Source organism: Mastigoproctus giganteus, chromosome 8, assembly GCF_048544385.1.
Source record: "Mastigoproctus giganteus isolate SK-2022 chromosome 8, ASM4854438v1, whole genome shotgun sequence".
In the NCBI taxonomy this organism is placed as follows: domain Eukaryota; kingdom Metazoa; phylum Arthropoda; class Arachnida; order Uropygi; family Thelyphonidae; genus Mastigoproctus; species Mastigoproctus giganteus.
Window position 1 is genome coordinate 25036129 of NC_143582.1, and position 22111 is coordinate 25058239.

General features: G+C 34.7%; 1 protein-coding gene across 3 annotated transcripts in view; it reads left to right on the top strand.

Annotated features, from left to right (window-relative positions):
* Positions 1-5010, top strand: part of Cul5 (cullin 5) — a 227103-nt gene extending 222093 nt beyond the window's left edge. For all 3 annotated transcript variants that reach the window (XM_090379738.1, XM_090379737.1, XM_090379739.1), the window contains one exon: positions 4421-5010. In XM_090379738.1, the coding sequence (XP_090235864.1) occupies positions 4421-4615 (195 nt within the window). In that variant the 3' untranslated portion in view covers positions 4616-5010. The remainder of the gene's footprint in view (positions 1-4420) is intronic.
* Positions 5011-22111: the final 17101 nt, after the last annotated feature.

The window sequence follows — 22111 nt, forward strand, 5'->3', positions numbered from 1 at the left end:
CCCTAGTTACAGAATGGTTTTGCCGGCATTCCACTCTCCAAGTATTAAATTCCAAACTACCCTATAACATAGCACCGGTCTGGAATCTCATGCACCTGAGATTCCCACGTGTATCCAGGAACATCACGGGAACTTAGTCTTCTTAAAATACACGCATTTACTCTCATTCTACCATCGCCAACTGAAGGCATGTAAAACGAAAGCCACTTGTTATGGCTATTGGCCTTCTGTTTCCAACCATATAACTTCAATTGTTTCAAATTTCAACATTGACAACCAAAAACGAAGACTTGCACTTCTACTTCCTTGCGCACATTTTAATTCTGTTTTTAAATCCTAACTTATTCACACTAACTTAAATTTAAAATTACCATCCATTTTATTCCAACATCAATGCAGATTATAAAAAGGTGAGTACCATAATAAATTAAATTAAGCTACGCTATTATATTGTGTCAGTTATAAATGGTACTTTAAGAGATCTACAATTTTTGAATTGTCATAATATTAATTGAAATAGTTAATTATATTTTAATATTTAATGCGATGTATGAGCTTGGTGGAAATTTATTAGCTTATCAGTATTAGGTTTAATATCTATAAGTAGAAGTCGTAAATCGCCATGTTTAACGACATCCAGACAATTTCTTTGTTTTGTCAGCAATTGAGATACAGCACTGAAACTGGTTTCGACTAGATATGATGTTGGAAAAGAAATAAGTATTTTTTTACAATTCCCCACAATGCAGGATAATGGTCAGGGATTTTCTTTTGTTACCAAAATTCCTGATATGAATTTCGAAATTTTGGCTTCAGTTCAACTTCATTTTGTAACTCAATCAAGTCTTCTTCTACAAAACGTTCACCATCGTCATTATTTAAAAAAGGATTTATAACCCAATTTGGAATTTTCAAATTAAGGAGATCTTCGAACCTTTCCTGGATATCTCTGTGCAACATTTCTAGATGATTACAAAAAGTTAGTAGAGTTTCATCAGCTATTTTTTTCTTTTTTCTCTATTTCCAACAGATTTGGAAATTGATACAATTCACTTCGTCCTACGTTGTGCATAAAAAACTTTAATTTTGAAATAAATGCTGAAATTTGAGTTTTTGCCTTAATAAGAGTTACATCTTGTCCTTGTAAATGTAAGTTCATTGAGTTGAATCCAGTAAATAAATCTGCAAGATAAGCAATATCAGTTTTCATTTTCTTGAGGTCATTACTAAGATCATTGTTCCTATCTTCAAAAAACTCGACAACAGTATCAAAGAGGTCATAAAATCTGTTGAGACAGTTGCCTTTTGACAGCCACCGAACCTTGGAGTGAAGTAGCAATCATTCAAAATCTTCACTGTTTTGATCACAAAGCTTTCGAAATATACGATCATTCAAAGATGTGCTTTAATTTTGTTTATAGCAGTAATAACAGTTTGTAGAGAATTGTGCAGTTGATCACCAACTTTTTTCGCAACTAAATGCTGACAGTGAATGACACAATGAACAGTAATATTTGGCACAGCATTTTTTAAATAAGCCATAAAACTCCTGTAACAGCCAATCGTTGATGGTACACCATCTGCCCCTGTCGTCCCCTTTCATGCCTAACGCCCCCCAGGGGACGATATTGCCCACTTTGAGAAGCACTGATCTAAAATGAGATATCTATTTCAAAACATCACTATTTATTTACAATTATCATGAAAAATTGTAACAAGCTTGCATTCCTCAAAGAGAGCCAACCATAAGCCAAAATCCCCCATTAATGTCTGTTTCATGCTTCATTAGGCATCTAATGTAGGGATCACATTTGCTTTTGTTTTGTAAGATTTTTTCCCTTGCCTTAATCTTTCCCACCAGTAGAGATGGAGGAAATCCACTAAAAAACATTGAAAATATCTTATCCCAAATTATTTGTGTTCATGTTATTTTATATAGTTCTTCTCTGCAGTATCTGCAAATCTAGTAAAGCTCGTCTTACTCTCAAGTACTGCTACAAATCTACAGCATGTCTTTTGAAAGTTTTTTCTATTCCCCCTACATCCACCTCCAAGGTAATTTCTTCAGTTCCTTTGACTACTACAGTCGGTCCTTGTATAACACGTGTTTATATTACACGAATTCGATCATACACGATTTATAAATAGGGGAACGTTATCTTATATAACACGAACCGAATTCGCTTATGCACGATTCGCCTTTGTGTTTACAAGAAATGGCAGTCGAACGCGGAATCACCCCAACTGAACGCAACACGATAGGAATGAAGAAGATTCTGAAAATGTATTTATGTGTTTTATATCAGTGAAGGGGAAACACATTTCACCATAATAACGTAAAAACCCACACAATTCCAGCTATCGATAATTTGCAATTAGATCGAGTTTACGACCAGTTTATAACAGATTCCACTAGCAGAAACGCAACTGGAAATTGTTTTATGGTAGTAACCCCAAGAAATGTGCTTTAGTAAAATGTGAGGTGTTAATAGTGTATCTCGGCCTTTACGGTGTTGTTTATTCAGTTGCTACACGCGCGCAGCTTTGTTTATGTGTATCAAGCGTGCCTCCTCGTTTTGTAATTGTGCTTTAAAAATGAGTAAAATACTTAAAAGGTGTGAAAAGGAAGCGTCCTGGCGAAGACACTGCAAATTCAGAGAGAAAAAAAAAAAAAAAGCAATATCGATAAACAGAGGCGGACTGAGTCAAAAATTCTTACCCGGGAAAATTTATAGTGGCCTCACACTACGGTTTATGGTCAAAATCACACCGGCCTCCGGCCCACCAGGATTTCCCGGGTAAGGCTTATGGCCAGTCCGCCTCTGTCGATAGAGAAAAAATATGAAATCGTGAAACACTTTGAGCGAAATGAAAGACCGTGTGATATTGCACGTGCTACAGACCTAAATGAGGCAACTCCAAGAATTACAAAGAATGCGGAGAAAATAAAAACAACTTTCATAGCGGGAACAAATCAAAGTGTAATTAAAATCCATTAGATTAAGACACAAGAATTGGAAGAGATGGAACGGCTGTCTTTTCTATCTGTTTTTCGATTTTCTATCTGTTTGGATAAACAAAAAACAAGTTTGCTTACAATAGAAGCAAAAGCATTAGCAATATTTTATTACGTAATAAAATACGTAAACATTTTATTACGACTTACGTATTATAATTTATACTTACGTATAATAAAATACGTAAGTATTTTATTACGACTATTTTATTTAATATAATAAATTTTTTACGAATAAAATACGTATTTTATTCGTAAAAAATACTTTTTTAGTATTAAAAAATACCAAAAATACTTTATTATAATATAATAAATAATAAAAAAAATAAATATTTTTTATTATTTATTATATTTTTTATTACGTATTTTAATCGTTATAAAATACTTACGTATTTTATAATGATTAAAATTACCCGATTATTTATTGTGTTTGGTAATTTTTGGTTCCAAATGTATGTTCAATCTTGAGTGGTCGGCACCTAACCCCACTTTTCCCATAGGGCTTGTTGTTTATATTGCACGATTTTGCATTGCACGAGAGTTTCTAGGAACACAACTATCGTGCTATATGAGGACAGACTGTATATACTTTCTCATCTATATAAAAATAATAGGCAAATTTCTATTTATACCACCATAGTCAGAGAAGTTTACAATTTCATTGTAACTGTTTCAGTAACACACCTTATACAAGTATTGTATACTCAGTTACCAATCTCTGCTTTTACAGCTGTGGCCATTGTTCCTTCAGGACTATGCATTTTGTGATCTATAGGTTTGAATAAAAAATTTATATACATAAAACTATGCTTAATTATAATGCACAGTTTGCTTTAAAGGCCTGCAATTATAATTATATTACTAAATTAAAATCCCAGATTTCTCTTCAACTATTTTTACCTTATTTTCAAGTTTTGTGTGCAAGATTGCATTCTTGTTTCTTAATATTATCATGTTGTCCTCCTATACACAATTTAAGCAAGAACTCGTTTTATCTTCCCAAATGGAGGTACTTTATTAATGTTAATCTGTACTGTTTGATGTTATCTTTATAACAAGAGTAATTATTACTCACAGCAGTCAGGTTTATTTATCTACTCACAAAATTTAACTGAAAGAAAAATAATTTACCTAGAGTCAATGAATATGTTTGAACATCCACATTCCTAGGGAATATTCTTCTCTCCCATTATTAAGATCTAGAACACCTGCAACGACCTTCTTCTTATTATTTGATTTTTGTTATTGCTGAATCTTCATCATATAACTGCAAAATCTAAGTTCATTGAAATAAACTGCAGACTGCTTTATGACTCTGTATTTATAAAAATTATCTTTCTCAGTTAAGACTATCAGAATTACCTTTTTTCTTCTTCTTCTCTAATATATTTTTTTTTATTGCAGGAAGCAATAGTAAAAATAATGAAAATGAGGAAAAGAATCACCAATGCCCAACTACAAACAGAACTAGTAGAAATCCTTAAAAATATGTTTCTCCCATCCAAAAAGATGATCAAAGAACAGATAGAGTGGTTAATAGAGCACAAATACATGAGGCGTGATGAAGAAAACATCAACGTATTCATATATATGGCCTAAGTAATATAACAGAACTAAAACAGAACTTGCAAGTGGCTTTATTGCTTGCTTCGATTGGTGTAATATAACATTGATACAGATAGAGCATGTTCTGCGTCTCTTATCTTGTATTCACTTTTACACCAAGAGTACTGAATGTCTGGAGTGATGGTCCGTGTGTTGCCTTTCAGCTGCAGACAAGTCAGATGGTGCTCTGAGGTGGACATGCAAAACACCAAGGGTTACTTTATTTTACCTTCTTCTCTTAATCAGAGCAGCTCATTCTGAGAGAAACAAGAATCAGCTGAATAATGGAGTAATTCTGCCCCTCCCAGCAAGGTTTGTTTGACAGTGGACAAAAATTCCAGTTACTGAGTTATGTAAAGATAACTGATAAAGAAATACCTTATTTAAATACAAATGTTGTATGTTACAACCAGTGTAAGTTTGTCAGAATTTTCTGCATGCTTCTGCATCTTTTGTATACTAAGAAATATCATTATGGGTCTAATTAGATCCACAAATTCCTTAGGTTCTTTGCTAACTTTGTGCAGTTTTTACCATAAAATGTACTTTAGGAAATTTGTAAAGTACTTTTTTGATTTCTATAATCATAATTTAAATATGTCCCTAGTCATTTCTCTATAAATTTTTACTATTTGTAAGTTTACTACACCAATCCAAATTTTGTGTTGGTGGTGGTGAGTGACTGTGTAACCATGATAATTTGTTAATAGTTATTTTCCTTTAAAAAATTTGGACCGTGTGTTTTGATTAATACTGTGTGAAGAAAATAATTTACAATAAGTTATATCATTCCAGTAATAAAATTATTGAAAAGCATTGGTTACATCACAAATATGTGATCCATGTCTGTATATCAGTTATAATTGCACAAAAGTAGGAGGAGGAGGAGGGAAGCATTGCAAAATATGTTCAGTTTGTGACTCCCTCAGCAACAAAACCATTATATTTTTGGGAGGGGGAAGGTAACGTTTTGTATTAAATTTTATTACTATATACACCATGGATGCTGGATGTATAAAGTTTTTAAATGTTAATAAAATAGCATGGTTAAGAGTCACAGATGTGACAATTTTTTTTTATACCGCTCTAATTTGTTCGTTAACAGAATAATTAGAAATGTAACATGCTTCCTGAACATCTAAAATGTTGCAGATAACTACTATGCTGTTAGGATTGCTTGCAATTTGTGACATAAAGAAGGATAGCATTATATATGGGGCAGGAACCTCTTTCTCACAGTGCGTTAAAATAAAAATATTTCATTTAAAATTTTGGTGTAACTGATTTATTTTATTTAGAGTACTGAATAAAATGTTCCAAAATGGTTGTTCGAATTTAGAAAATCTTTGTAATTAGCTCAGAAACTTTAAATTGCAAAGTATGTTTTGTTTTATTGTAAATTTTATGATCTCTTTGTAATTTCAACGTCCATTTAGTGTAGCCAATGTTTTTAAGTGTTTATTTTTGTTAGCTTGCTTGATTTTTTGTCTTGTCTAGTTGCCCAAGTTTGAGTGAATTTGTTATTTTAAAAATTAGATAGGTTTCCCTTTTATTTCTAATACAATTAACTTACCATAACTCAGTATTACTGCAGCTTTTTTGATTCTGGCCAAAAATATTTGGGGAACATTTAAAACCAGTCATAAAATTGAGATGTTTATACTGTCATCTGTTTGAACACATCCACTGGAACATCATTTCTGCATATCACATTAGTTTTAAAATATCCTATGGTATGCATTTGTCTCTTTCTTGCTTTCAAAAAAAAAAAAAAATATATATATATATATATATATATATATATATTCTCATTAGCTCTTCTCCAGCATATGGTTTATTGATTAAATATAAGTGTACAGATTTCACTTTAAAAAATCTTTGAATAGGTAAATGATTGACTTTCCAAAAAACATGGTTTTGCTGAGCAATTTTCTAGCCAAGTAAAATGCAAGAACTTAATGCACCAGTTTTTGTAGTCTCCAATGTCCTTGGCTACTGAAAGAGAATCATGTTTGGGAAGAATTTCAGAAGGTAGTAATGCTTCATTTCACTTAATACTATAAACTCTTATTATTACAAATTACCTTATTATTATGACTTTTATAGTCATATGTATATTTGTGCATTGTTTGCTAATTAGAATTGACAAACATTCTGTAAATATTTAAGAATTGTATTGGCTCTCTGCTATAAAGGAATGTTTATTTATTATATTTTTCACCCTCCAGAAAACTGATCTGCAATTTATTATTCCTTTGCAGTCTAAAAAGTTCTTTCGATTTGCTTTTGCTGTGTCATTAGCCATATTTTTCTATTGGTTGGTATGTGTCATATTTGAAGATAATTATTCTCATCTCTGGATATAGTTTTATTCTACTTTCCATAAAATTTGGTGAAATGGCTAAAATTACTAGAATTGCTCACAATTTTGCTGAAATATTGGTGATTTTGTGAGCTTCTGATTTTAGTTACTTAAGCCTTGATTACCTTAATAGACTTCAAATGGAATGATAAAAATCAACTAATGACAACTAGCTGACATTTACATACAAAATTTTGAATGGTTGTAAGTGTATTTTTACTTTTGGAGATCTGTATTTCTAAGGAATTGCATTTTGGTAAAATAGGACTAGTCATATTAGTGTACTTTTAAATGATTTATAGCAGTGGCTCTCAAAGCAAGTGCAAAGACATTTCAAGTGAGATGCTGTATTGTAATATCTGTTTTTATTATCACAAATAGAAATAGAATTCTCTTAGCAGCTATATAAGAACAAAATCTTGATTTCTTAACATGTAAAGTGGTACTATTTCTAAAATACCAGCTCTTTCTCATGAAACTGCAGATATAGCTTATTTAATGACAGTTCACTTAATGACATTTAAAAATTACCACCAATTTACAGTTTGCAATATCCCTAAAATCCTGTCTTATAATTCCTGTTCCTAACCACAATGAGGAGAGGAAAGGAAAAACAAATTATTTTATTTAGTGTCACCATCCTTTTTCCCCCCCTTCAGCTGATCCATATTATTCCGAATATGAGAACTCATAAAAATATATAGGACATTTGTTATTTTTGTACACATGCTAATTCAGAATCAGTTTAATAATTATTACCTTCCTTTGTTGCTAGCAGTGCTTTTATGGCATGTTTGACTTTTGATCCTTCAAAATGTAGTCAAATGTTCCAAGATATCACCTGTGGGTGGTAGTCAACCTTGGGGGCCACAAACTGGATATAAGTATCTAGAAGATTGTCTATTTTGGTGAAGTCAGATACCCTACAATATGAAAAAGTCAGGACACTCCCACACTAACCATTCTTTCCCTTGTCTCTCAGATTGCTTTAACAATTACAGTTTCTTATACCACTTTGGGGATAAAAAACTGAAATTTTCCTAAAATTTTGGCCAGGCATACAAAGAATGGTAATAATAACTGTTTATTTTTGTCAACTCAGTTTTAAATAAACTGCATAAAACATTAAATTAATATATTACTAAAGGCAGAAAAGCTCAGAAAACATTTAATAGAGTAACGTTATATAATATTCTGTAACTTTTAATATTTTTATATAACACACTTTAAAATTACTTCTGTTCTAGTTTTTAAGCATTCTGTACAAAAGATGTTCTGCTTGTTCCAATTTTTTTTTATAGTGTCTTTTGTCCTGGTGGATTATAAATTGGAATTCAGTTCCAGATCTTTGTAATTAGATTACTGTATATATTTTCGGATAGGTTTGTTTTAAAATGTATTGCATGAGTAGCATAGCATATTTATTAACAGTAGTGTCTTCTTTTACTGTTTTTTTTTTTTTTTTTTAAGTATATGTGTATAAATGCATAGGTCTTGAATATGGGTAAAGTAAATTGAACATTGTGATAATTGACAATACAATAATATGACATCATAGTAAAAAAGGAAATATTTTATCCTTTATTCATACCATCCTAAAATAAAGCTATTATTGTTGTTTACTGCTTTCCCTTATCCTGAATTCAAACAATGTACCAGAAAAATAAAAAGAATAATTTTAGTATTATTAATTTTTTTTTTTTTTTTTTTGCAGTTAACATAAATGACTATAAAATTTTCAGATTTGCAAAAAAAAAAAAAAGCTGATGCTTCTTAACTCTTTTTTGTGCTCTGTCAAATGAGAAATTGTTGGTCTAATCATATATTTTTCCTGGAAATGGCTCTCAGAACTTGCAGAAATAAATATCGGCTAAAGATTTTTTTGAAATACATATATATATAATTTGATTTATCTGTGTGCAGGGTGCTAATTTCATATTTGCAAATTCAGCTGTTCAGAAATAGCTAGCTCTTCCTATTCTGTTTTGTAGTTTTTCAAAAGGAGGAGGATGGGTACATTTTATTTTTGAAACATATCTCTGGTTTAAGAACACAATTCTTTGAGTGACAAGTTTTAGATGATTTTCTTTTCACATTCCTTTTTCATTCTTAGTGTAGTCCTTGTGTGGTAATTGATATATCTAACATCAGTTCTTATAGTGTTTTTGAAGTTGTTTTTTAAACATATAGGATCGAACCAAGTTCCCTGCAGTCATAGTGGAAGGGAAATTTCACATGAGCGATAACATGAGGAATTAGGAAGGAATTAGGCGATTACGCCTAATTCCTTTCTTTATTTAGTTTGAACATGATATATTAATTTTTTTAAGCAAAAACTCCAGATATTAAAAAATAAATTTTAAAAATTCCACTATTTGCAAAAAGCACAGTAAAGGTCGGCTTGTTCTAATGCACCCATGTCATAATTAACTTCCTTACTGCATCATTAGCCAAAAGCCAAAGTCTCAACAATTTATGTTTAATGTATGGCATATTAACATCAAATAAGTTTTATTCTTCCATCTGAGAGCTAAACTGTCATATCTACAGACATGATTTCATCCTGCATCAACTTTACTCTTTTCTCACTCATTAGGATTTCCAGGTCTTCCTACTACATCACTGCCTGTCAGGTCCATTCCTTTTTCGGGTTCATTGGCTATGTTTACACATTCTTTCATAATATCTTTAACTGTATATCCACAAAAGGTACCAACATTTTGTTCCAGTCTGTTAATCAGAAGGATTGCTGAAAGGCTGTCATTGTTAAAGGTTATTTATACAGTGGGTACAAATGAATGTGCTCTGTATGTTCAGTTATTGACTTGTCAGTATTTTTCAAGAGCAAAAATCATTTTTAAAAATTGGCCTCCCATTAGAGTTGATTTAATTTCCAATTCTTAGTATTAGACTCTTTTTTCTTTTAAGGATCATGATACTTGTAAGTCAAGTTTGGAAGATTTGGAAGGTATCTTTACTATAATAACAGATTTCTCTTTTCATTTACTTTTTTTTCTCTGTTTAGTCTTAATTATGTAGTTTGTTTTGCCAACAGTTTTGATGAATACTTCTTGCACTGAAAAGCTGTCAGTAACAACAGACCCAAAATTTGTGAAAAATGCAGTTGTTTTGGTTTATTTTCCCTGTGCAGCATATTTTTCCCAGTATGTTGTACCACTACTTCAACTTGTATTTGATTCCATTTAAAGCATGTAAGAAAAGGACATGTGCATTACAAACCTACTCAAAATACACTGATATTGAAAGAAATTATTATAAAAAAAGAGCATTTGAAAAAACATGCCAAGGCTAATGAGATGCTAAAGTTCCCTCTGCAACTAGTGCCCTTGAAGGATACTGAATTTTGAAACTAAAATGCCACAAAGTAATAAATAATGGGTGGGATACTATTAAATAAATTGGAAATTTTCATTCATTTGGTTCCTCATCTCATGAAGAACCACAGGGCACCAGGGTCTGATAAAAACACAAGGAACATGACATTTCCATACCCTCTAAACCTGCCACAGGTTGGTTTTGAAAGGCTGTAGCCTATGCTATGCAAACCATAGAAAGGTACTTACCTGATGAAGATTAAACACCACAGAAAGCATTGGAAGAAATTCATCAGTGATTAATTCCTCCCCATCCCAGACTTAATGAAATATTAATGAGAAATGGAACTGACATACCAGTTTGTTTTAAAATTCAAGCCTACATTAAAAGACTATAAACTTGGTTATTATAATATCTAGGCTAATAGTCTTTTAATACTTTGATATCTTCTAGAAAACTCTATTATATATTTATTTACATTAGACTTGCTATTGTCTGGAGTGATTGAGAAATTAATTTTCCTAGATAATCTGAAAAATGAAAGAAAACCTCAACTTGAGTAAATCTTAAATGAGTAACTCGTAAATCTCAATAAATTCAAGTTTAATTTATTAAGATGTGACAAAATTTAATATGTAAATATTTTTTGAAAAAAGGATAACAATGAAGGTTGCTTTTTATCTTGGTTGATATTCCTGTTTTTTGCTTATTGATGGGCTCAAGTTCGTTCCAGTAGAAAGAACAATTCTTTTCCACTCTAACATAATGAATGCACATAGACAAATTCTGAGAACATTAGAATTAACCTTCCAGTAATAAAACTGAAAGATTACTGAAATATGACTAGAATGAGCTAGTAGGCAAAAAGCAAAGATGGGGAGAGATTTCTGAGAAATTCAAGAGGTATTTGATATTTCAAGTCTAAGAGAACATTAGAAAATGTAAACAAACACCTGACACAAATTCCACATATTTCTTTTTGTTACCAAACTTTAGAATGAATTTAAACTTCCACATGCTGTAGAGATCCTAGTTTCTCTGTCCCAGCTAATCGCAAGTCTGTTGTTTTTATTTATTCGTCTTTTTTCAACAGTTATTTGGTCTCCCTATTTCTGATTGTATTTCCATTGCTTCCTTTTATCTTCAGTCTTTGCTTAATACTTACTTTGATATTTGGCTTCCATAATATAGGACTACAGCCTTTAAATCTAGCCATATGACAGGTTTAGAAGTTATGGAAATGTTATGCTCCTTGGTTTTTTTTTTTAAATCCTTTTATTGAAAAATATAGCAACCTTCAAAAGCACTAGCTGCAAAGGAGAAGACAAAATTGTCTCAGTAGGCTTAATGTATTTTCACGAGTCTTCTAAAATAGTTTCTTTTCAAAGCATTGTAGTTTTTCCTGAGTAGATTTGTGTATTAGTTGCCAGTGTAAATATCCTTACATCATCGACAAATCACTTGAACTTTTCACTAAGAAGTGAATCCTTGCGGAGTTCTGCAAGTACTTGTTGCATCTCCCTTGATCACTTAATTCACTTTGAAATTTATTTTCTAGAAAAGTGATATTTCACTAGTTGTTAGCCTGTCACAATAACTGTGAAATCTAGTGGAAATATTTTGTAATTGTCAAGCATCACTCAGCTTTCAAGCTAAAACAAATTTTCCATATGTAGAGAATGGGTCAACTTTCATTATTTGCAAAATGCCAGTGATGTTGGTACACCTTAGCATTTCAAGCAGAAAGGATAAATGTGATTACTGTTAATCAAATAACTGTGATGAAAATGAAGTTTTGTATATTAAAGTTCATTATGGAAAGGATTGAATTTGATTTTTTTTTTATTATAAATTCCTGTTACACACACAGAAATAAGGCAGTAAAATATCCTTTTCTTTAAGCTGTTTCCTTTGTTATGTGCATTCTTGGTATATGAGTATAGAGTATGCACTACTGCACAGCATCAGGCATCTCATATTGTGGAGTTAGACTTCATAACTCGGTTGTCACTATTGCAACATCAGGGTACCTGCCCACCCACCGATGAGAAACTAATAAGTTTTGAAATTGTGCCGTCTGGGTAGTGATATCTGCCAAGAATAAATAACAGTAGTCTTCTCCATTGGTGAAGTGTTATTTATTTGAGGTAGTACAACACCATGGCAACTCGTAAAGGCATTCACAATGTGAGATATAATTAAAACAATGCCAATTTAACTACTTTGATAGATGGCTACGAATTAAACTGATGCTATTGCGCTAACCTATACATTAGTATATGAGTAAATTAATACAAAATATCTTACTGCTGCAAAGTGCTACAATTTGCATGAACTCGTTGAAAAAAAATTTTAATAATATGTACGTACATAAAATATCTTAAGCATAAACACCTGTGCATAAATTTAAATTACCCATTTCTTTCATCATGTTTGTAATAGTACTGATTTAAAATCAAAAACAGATTACCCTGTCCTTAAGCGTTTTGATGGCATGCACATTTTCAACTTCTTTTATTACCACAATAGTTTTATCATTCATGAGAGGTTTTTAAGCAAGCTGCATTCCAGAAGGGCAGTCTGCTTTTTGTTTAGTCCCTCTAGTATGGTATTCACCTTTGATTTGCATTATTAAGAGTTCATTAAAAGCTATCGTGCACATGTTATTGTGTTAATATCCCACAGATTTTTTGTTTTTCTTTGATTTTGCCTGCTTTGTTATCCTGAGATTTGACTGTAAAGCAGTCAGGAAATATTTTTTTTTAAAGAAACTACTGTTACTAATGTTTTTTCTTAATATCCATTCTAGTGTCAGAATTAAGAATAAAATTTAAACCGTCCCATTTTAAATTTTATGAAAATCCCAAATGCAAAAGGTATTAGACCTTTAATATTTAGTACCTTGCATGTGTTGAAAGCTGAGAAGGCATAAAATACTTGTTAACATTAACCTCAAATTCCTGTAATTGTAATTTTAAAGAAATGTATGTGAGAGAAGGTTGTTCTATAGAACAGTAGTAGTGGGGATAAATGAAATAAAGAGGAAAAGTTAGTTCTATGAGTTTGGTAGTGAGTGGACATTAACTGGTTGTTTTTATTTTGTGCACCCATTAGTTGGCTAAAGAGATGTTACTGTGTACACTGTTTCAAGGCTTATATTTCACCAGATGGTAGGCATTTGCAGTTAGTGTATCTCTGAGATAACTTTGTAAAATTTCATATTTATGGCTGTCAAAGGACTATCAAAAGAAGTCTGTTCTCTGGTATATTTACTTAGTCATGTACATTTGCTATATTATTAATTTTAGGTATTGATTCTTTTAAATATGGGAAGTTTTAGAACCCGTGGTAATCTTTGTGGATGGGTTTGAGGACAGGAAAAAAAATAAACTTAATGACATTAGACTTGAATTTTCGTATAATTGAATGTTCAGGAAAATACATATGAAGAAAGGTTGTTCCAAAAAAAAAAAGAGAGACGAATAAAAGATGATTCATTGCTATATCATTCAATGATCATTCAACTTGAACGATGAAGAGATATAGGGCGCCTCCGTAGCCAGGCGGGAAGGAGCAGCAGTGCGTAGCACATGCTTCTTGATTAAACCGGGGTTCGAGCCCGTCATCACCAAATACGGAGGATGCGGGAAGGTCAGGGAATGACCACTGCATATCCCTGAGCAATATGGCCTTAGTTGCTAATGCTCCTTAAAAAACCAAACAAACAAACAAGAGATATAGGTTTCTGTGTGTTGGTTTTTAAGGAAAATGAAGAAATTATGTAATTTCAATAAATGCTAGCAGAAAATATGTGGTAGTGGTAGGCAGAATGCATAATTTGGGTGATTCAACTTGGTTGAATCATTACATAAAAGTACTTAAGTCATCCAGTCACTTTGGAATAAGTCATCACTCTGCTTAGTAACTGGGTGAGAAATTTAATGAATTGCCGATTTCAGTCAAAGGTCCATGAGATTCAATACTCAATTTGCTAAAGGGAAATAAATTAACTGTTCTTTGAGCTTTGTGCTCAGGACAGGCATACTATTTGTTGTGACCTTTTTTTTTTTTTTTTTTTTGACCTTGGAAATTCAGTTGGTATTCCCAAATTACAATTGTAATATTATAACAATTACAATACAAAAACAATTACACTGAGTGATCACTGAATTATGACCACCCCCATGAAAACTGAATGCGACCCATTTACCATGTGAGGCATGAGAGTGGAGGTAGTCGACCTACTTAGATAAGGTGTCAGTGGTTCAATAGGTAGTAAAATTCCAAGCGTGATTGGTAAAAGGAAGGATTTATCTGACTTTGACAAAAGACAGATTGTGGGTGCTTGACTAGCTGGTGCCTTGATTTCCCAAACAGCTGAACTGGTGGGGTGTTCAAGAGCTGCCATTGTTAAACTCTACCAGGACGCATCAAGATGGTCAAACAACGACCCAACAGCAAAACTGCAAAGGTCCGCGAAAAGTTGATGTTACAAGTGAGAGTCAGGTCCGACGACTCGTACAGGTGAACGGGTGCAGCTAATATCTGGCATGAACATGCATTGCGCGTATGAGCTATACCAGCAGACGACCCCTATGGCATCTCCTAACCAAGGTTCATCGACATAAAAGTCTCGCCTTAGAAAATTTCTGCATATCTATCCTGCGACCATCATCAAATAGTATGCAAGTTGGACGTTAGGAGACTGGAAGGTGTACTGATTGGACAAGTTACTTTAATTACTCCACACCGTAGATGGTCCTGTATGGATTTGGCTTCAACAACATGAGGCTCTTGATCCATCATGCATGCATGGTATCAAAGGTGGAGGCGGTTGTATGGTGTGGGGCATGTTTCACTAGCAGGAACTTGGACCCCTGCTGCATGTAGAACAATGTATCAGTGGTCTCTGCTTGCTGACTGTACACCCCGCTATGTTACACTTTTTCCCGAATGGCAATGGTGTCTTCCAAGATGACAATGTGCCAAGCCATCGGGCACTATGTGCAGGAATGGTTTGAGGAACACAGTTCTGAGTTCCAGCATCTCGATTGGCCTCTGAACTACCCCTGATATCAATCCCATAGAGCACTTGTGGGACACTAGGGAAAGGCATATCGGGCATCTGGATAGACCAATCGCCTCCATACCTGCATTGCTGACCGCATTACACAGCTTGGTTGGCCATACCTCCCAAGTGCTTCCGACATCTTGTTGAATCAATGCCACGTCGGATAGCTGCTGTACTGAGGGCAAAAGGAGGACCTGTGAAGTATTAGGTAGGTGGTCATAATTCAGTGATCACTCCGAGTACAATATTGATATTTTAATACAAATGTGAATAGTCCATAAATTTCCATTACCTTACCATACCTCCATAGATCAATTTTGTTTCCCAGTATTGATTTCATGCTTTATTTTAAATTGTGGTGCCTTTGTCAGACTGAATTTGATTGCACGTTTATTTTATTCGTTTTTTTTTTTTTTTTTTTTTTTTTCCTTTCCTGTATGCAATGCAAAGACCATAAATACAAGTACAGTAAGAAACTAAAGAACACAAACAGTAAGAAGTACTATAAACATTTTTAAAAAATTTAAACATTTTATATTCAAATTAGGAACAGTGGTGCATTTACATATATGTGCACTTAAGGGTTGCCAATATTTTGAGACTCCAAAAAGTTATAAGCACAAATTTTAATAGCAGGAGGGACTCTATATAAACTAATTACACTACTGATTAAGAAATATGTCAACCTGCTATGCCTTCTGTGTCATTGCCCCTCCCAAAAAATTCTCACTTGAAACTGAAGTTTAAACTAACTATGCAAAATCTGCTTCGGGCTAGTTCAAAAAGCTAGAATAAATTTCCAATTTTTAATTATGTGGAAAAGACTCAGCAGAAATTTAAGGCACCAACTTCTCTCAATAGCAATATTAAATATAGGAAAAACATTTAAACCTCTGAATATAATTTATTCAATAAAACATAAATACAGTATATCTTCAAGAAAATGTATTAAAACTTACTTTAAAATTACGTACCCTTATATGTACATGAACTCTCCGATTTAGGTAAGGGTTGCGTTTCGCGGAACGCTACATAAGTCGGAATTTCCCCCATGCTTGTGCAGCACTTAGCAACTGTGCTCGCTGAATTGATTGAATCAAAAAAAGAACTGTTCGACGAACATGTAAATAAAATTATTTGTTGTATTTATTCAATTTTTTATCTCATGCGCAGGAAAAATTACACAAGCGTGCAATTTTAAAAAAATTTCAAAATTATAAAATTACAAAAAAAAGAGAGGAGACAGGCATAACGTCAGTAAATTTTACCTCTCGAGCATCGTTGCCAGAATCGACGTCTTCAGCTGATAAGCACGCCGCGGTGGAGTTTGAGCGCTGTGGAGATTTAAAAGGGTCGGCCGCTCAACTTTAAGAAAGAACATATTAATGGATGACTGGACGGTGGCTTTTTTTCTTTTCATCGTGGATTTCTTTGTAGCAAGCAAGCAAGGATATCATTCATCCCTCTGTTAACTTTTAAGAATCGTTCACTGTCAGGATCCTTCATTTCAAACCTCACCATTGCCGATGCAATTTCACGAAATGCCACTGCATGCTTTAACATTTTGGAAACCAGCGCGATGCTTGAACCTATTAAACCACCCTTTGCTTGCCACGAACTTAGGTTGCGGTTCGCCGTACTTATCCTAATATCTTTATAAATACTTGTTGCTTTTGTTTGAATGGTCATTAGACTCAGGGGCACTTGCTTCTGAATCTGATTTTCCATCCATATTATTAACAGCTGTTTCATCTTCGATATAGCACCTGAACACTATTTTGTGATCACTGTTGATCTTAAGCGCGTTGATCCTTTGACATGTTCTTTAATACGCGCACTGGCCATTAAAATAGTATTCACTGTTGAAGCAGTGAGACCTAATTCCCTTTCAACAGATGACAAACTTTGTCCTGCTTCGTACTTAATTATTTTCATCTTCATTTCTAAATCTATTTTGTTTCGTTTCCTGGCACTACCACCACTTGCACTTTTCGTTGTTCCCTTCCCTTCATCATTGTAATACGTAAATAGGAATGAAGAGAATTTTCTGAAAATTTGGTTTTTATATGAATGAAGATTTCAGTGAAGCGAAACTCATTTCACCATAATACCGTAACGTAAAAACCCACAGAATTCCAGTCATCGGAATTATCGCAAAAGCAGAGATTGAGTTTACCACCCGTTTATAATTAGATGTACTAACAGAAAAGCCCAATAAATCGGAAAGTGCAATTTTTTTTTTTTTTTGTTTTATGGTCGTGACCTCCAGAAACGTGCTTTAGAATAATATCACAAAGGCGTTCAAAATTGATTCTTATAACGAGAACATATGATAACGATGAAAGGGTAGTGCAATTTCCATTATAAATATGACCTTTTAGAGAGATAAGTAGCTTAGCAATATAGCGAAATTTTCAACTTCCAAGGACTTGGAACGAATTACAAAAAAAAAAAAAAAACCAATGTGTTATTGGGTTCACATTACGATGTTTTCATGATACCTCCATTTATTCCAACGGGTTGCAAAATACGTTTCCACGATTTTTTTAAGTTTGCACCGGCCGGCAAAAACTTATGTAAAGTCCTTCCATAATCGAGTATTACGTAAGTAGGAGAGTTCCTGTATTTACTTTTATACTTACAGTTTGTGATGCTGTTAACTTTTTGATTGTTCAAAACCATTAAATGTAGTGTACATTATAGGGCTCTCCCGAAACCAATATTTTTATAATGTCCAATAATCCAGTGACAACTTTTTCCGATAGCCTTCCATCATCTTCGCATTATTAGCACTTGCCGACTTACTCGATCTCATTGAGGTCATTTTAAAAAGAGAGAATTTGAAACTACTCACACGGTAAACTAAATTTAATCACCTTTAATCATAATACGTAAACCTGAACTGACTGTAAATCAAAACTAAACAGAAAATAGAAAAATAAACTGAAAGCATTGCTGCGCAGTACTACTGAGCAGTTAAATATCAGAAAAGTTTTATAAACACTTCAACAAACTTCATTTAATTAAAATCCCCAGAGCGGGCGCATCATTTCCTATAAGTGCTGGATTAGAGTGAATAAAGTGTATATTTTTTTGTATTATGCAAGAAACGATGCACATTCGTTTCACAGCCATGGACATAGAAAACTTGTGCCAGTACAAACAAGTATAGAATATTAACAATGAGATGTAAATTACTTGCGGGAACGAAAAATTAACTGTAGGATAATAAAAATTCAGTTTAAAGTTCCTCCTTGTTGTAAATTTGAAATGCTTTGCAACATTTCCAGTTTGACTGGAAATTCAGCGTTTCCCTTGTTAATTACAATATCGGTCAAAAGTCAGTTTTTAACTAGCGAAATTAAAGAACACACCTTTGAAGGTATGCACTGTGAATTACAGTTCTTGGGAAAATTATATTGAAGAGCATTGAAGACATTATTTTATTTTTTTTTTCGATGGGGCCTCTCAGGCACCCAAACACCTACTAATGGATAACCCCCCCCCCCCCCCAAGGAGTGAACAGCGCTATTTCGGGGATAGCGCAGAGAGAGTAACTGTGGCTAACCATATCAAAATTTACAGCGCTATAGCGAACAAGCGCTGGGTGAACCATGATATACGAGGGTTTTCCGAAAAGTAAAGCAACCCATTTTTTCTCTCGTTGATGTTTAATAATACGAAGTTGAAATTACACACCAAGAAATAAGTGAACATGCACTACTTTTCCACAAAGTCTCCAGTTTTATTGATGCACTTGTCCCCACGATGGATCAGTTTATCAATAACAGTACCGAAGAAGTCCGTGCCCACACGCAGTAACCAACATCGCACCACCTGATGAACTCCCTCATCCGTGGTGAAATGCTTTCCTGAAAAGTGTTTTTTCAGAGGGCTGAACAAATGGAAGTCTGGGCTGTAGGGGAGATCTGACAGAGTTTCCCAACGATTACAGCGCAACCACTCACGAGTGGTGTGGGCAGTGTGTGGAGTTGTGTTGTCATGGAACAAAATCACGCCGCTTCTCAGAAGTCCTGGTCGTTTGCGTCGAATGTTGGCTTTCGGTTTTTCCAACGTTGCACAGTAAAGCTGTCCATTGATTGTTCCTCCCTTCGGCAAGAAATCCACCAACAGAACTCCTTGGCGATCCCAGAACACTGTGGCCATGACTTTTCGGACGCTGGGAACGGTTTTGAATTTTTTTTGCGCACAGGAGATTGTGTATGTTTCCAGGTCATAGAGTCTTGTTTGCTCTTCGGGGTAATGTGATGAACCCACGTTTCGTCTGTTGTGACTACGCGAGCGAGAAAAATCCTCTCCTTCGTCGGTGTATCGCAACAGGTTCTTCAGACACATCCCAATGCGTTTTGCTTTGTCCTCCTCTGACAATTGTCGGGGCACCCATCGGCAGCACACCTTTCGAAAGCCAAGGTCATCGTGAACAATTTCGTGAACAGTCAACTTACTCACGTTCACTGTTTGTGCAATTTCACGCAGTTTCAATCGCCTATTTTCAAGAACGATGCCCTTAATGCGCGAAATGTTGTCCTCTGTCTTGCTCGATGAAGGCCCGCCCGATGTCCACCTTCAATGTCAAAACGGCCCGCTTTAAATTCATTGCACCAAAAACACACCTGCTTTTTTTTTTGTCATCACCTTTTTGCAGTACACAGCAACCAATTCAAGGTGAATGTCACTTGGTGAAGACCCTTTTGCTTGCAAAAAGCGAATAACTTCACGAACACCTGTTTTGGACCACACTCGCGGTAGCTGCCATTTTGCAACTGGAATCTGCTGTGAGGAGACAGTACCGCAACACTGCACTGGCGGTATTTTTGAACGTTATTAACGGTTCTATCTGTCCACTGCGTTTCATCTCATTCCCTTTCACCATTATTAAGGAAAACAACTGTACCTTACTTTTCTGACTACTGGACCAGCCTTCAGTCTGGATGCGACAAAGACTCACCAAATGGAGTCCCAATGACGGCACCTGAACTAGACCTTACTGAACATGACCCATCCACCATAGCAGCACTCACACTGCTGGATTTCCAGCAAGTTGTCGGCTGCAACTGACTGGCCGTGCTAGCTGTACCTACCCTGAACTTGCGGGGTATATCTCACTCTCATTTTTTTTTTTTTTTTTTTTCCGGCTTTCTTCTGTTTCCTGCCATCCGTTCTTTACTCCCCCCCCCCTATTTTTCTCTTATAGAATGATTTTTTTTTTTTTTTTTATTTATTATTATTATTTTTTATTTTTATTTATTTTTTTTTTTGTGGGGAGGTGGTTTTCGTCCACCCGCCACCCCACTCTTCTCTCTGGTGAGGCGTTGGGCATGCCACACTGTCATCAGGGGCCATCTTCTCTATTGGCCCCTTTCTTCTATTTCCTACCCTCCAGTCTTTTTGCCTTCCTCCCTTACTTTTCTCTTGCACAACGTTTTTTTTTTTTTTTTTTAGTTTATATATATATATATATTTGTGTGTGGGTGTGTGTGTATATATATTTTTATATACACACACACTCATGCCCCCACAGGTCTAAATCTAAAAACATCAAAATTACTGCCCGACCTATTTGGCCCTAGAACAAGTTATCAGCGAACAACCCTACGCTCTGTTAAAATTACAACCGTTGCTCAAGAAACAGCGATCATCTCATTCTTAAATCTGGTCCTAGCCACTGAAATCCCAGGAAAGTAGGTGGCAGGACCCGCCAGAGTACTCTAGCTACAGTGGTACACCCGGTCAGCCTCCCCGTGGCATGGTGTGGTAACGTCGGGTCCCACTAGGGGCTCGGCGGCTAATAGACCGGAGGAACAAAGGGCACAACACAATACACAGCACATGACCCCCACACACTTCAAATCTCTGGCCCCGATACAATGTACACCCGCGGAGATGGGAGAAATCCCAGGAGCCGTTAGACACTAACATACCTTATACCTTATACCTTATACCTTACTTTTCGGAAACCCCCCTCGTAGCAAGGAACACTGTGATAAACCGTGATAAACTCGTGAAGATCGAGCAAGATATGCAATTTTGAATATCCAATTCGCGCCCAAACCAACACGAAGTTATCCTTGCGAGGGTACGTACTGGACATACTCATTTAACATCCCTCTACCAGCTAACTGGAAATGAATATACTCAATGTAACTCCAACAGCACACTCAAGCATGTGCCTTTTGAATGTTCACATCAGCAAGATAGAAATGCAACTTTATTATCCGCCTCGAATTTAGAAGAACCCATGGCGATCAGTATTAGTATTAGTTGTGGCAAATGAGGCAAGGAAGCAAGCTTATGCAGCACTAGCCATGGACCTGTATTGTAGCTTATGGAGGCGACTCCTAAACAATATATTAACTCCGTTGGTAGTACTCTGTAATGATAATGATACTGAAATCTGTAAAATGGACAGGAATGAGTGTAGCTATGTTTGTGCAATCTGTGGTATATTTAGTTTTGTGTTTTGTTTTGGCCATTTTGCTAATGGGAGGCAACAATCACCTAGAAGGTTCACGCTGCTTCCCAGTATCCATCCATGCCACAAGGAAGCCAGCCAGAACTATGCACATACCGTCCACAGAAAGGCTGGTCAGATGCTCATGTATTAACTCCTTTAGCGCCGAAGCGAACAGGGGAAATCTAGAAAGTCCCGCAACATTGAGGAAAGCGAAGAAAATACTGAAATCAGTGTAGAGTACTACTT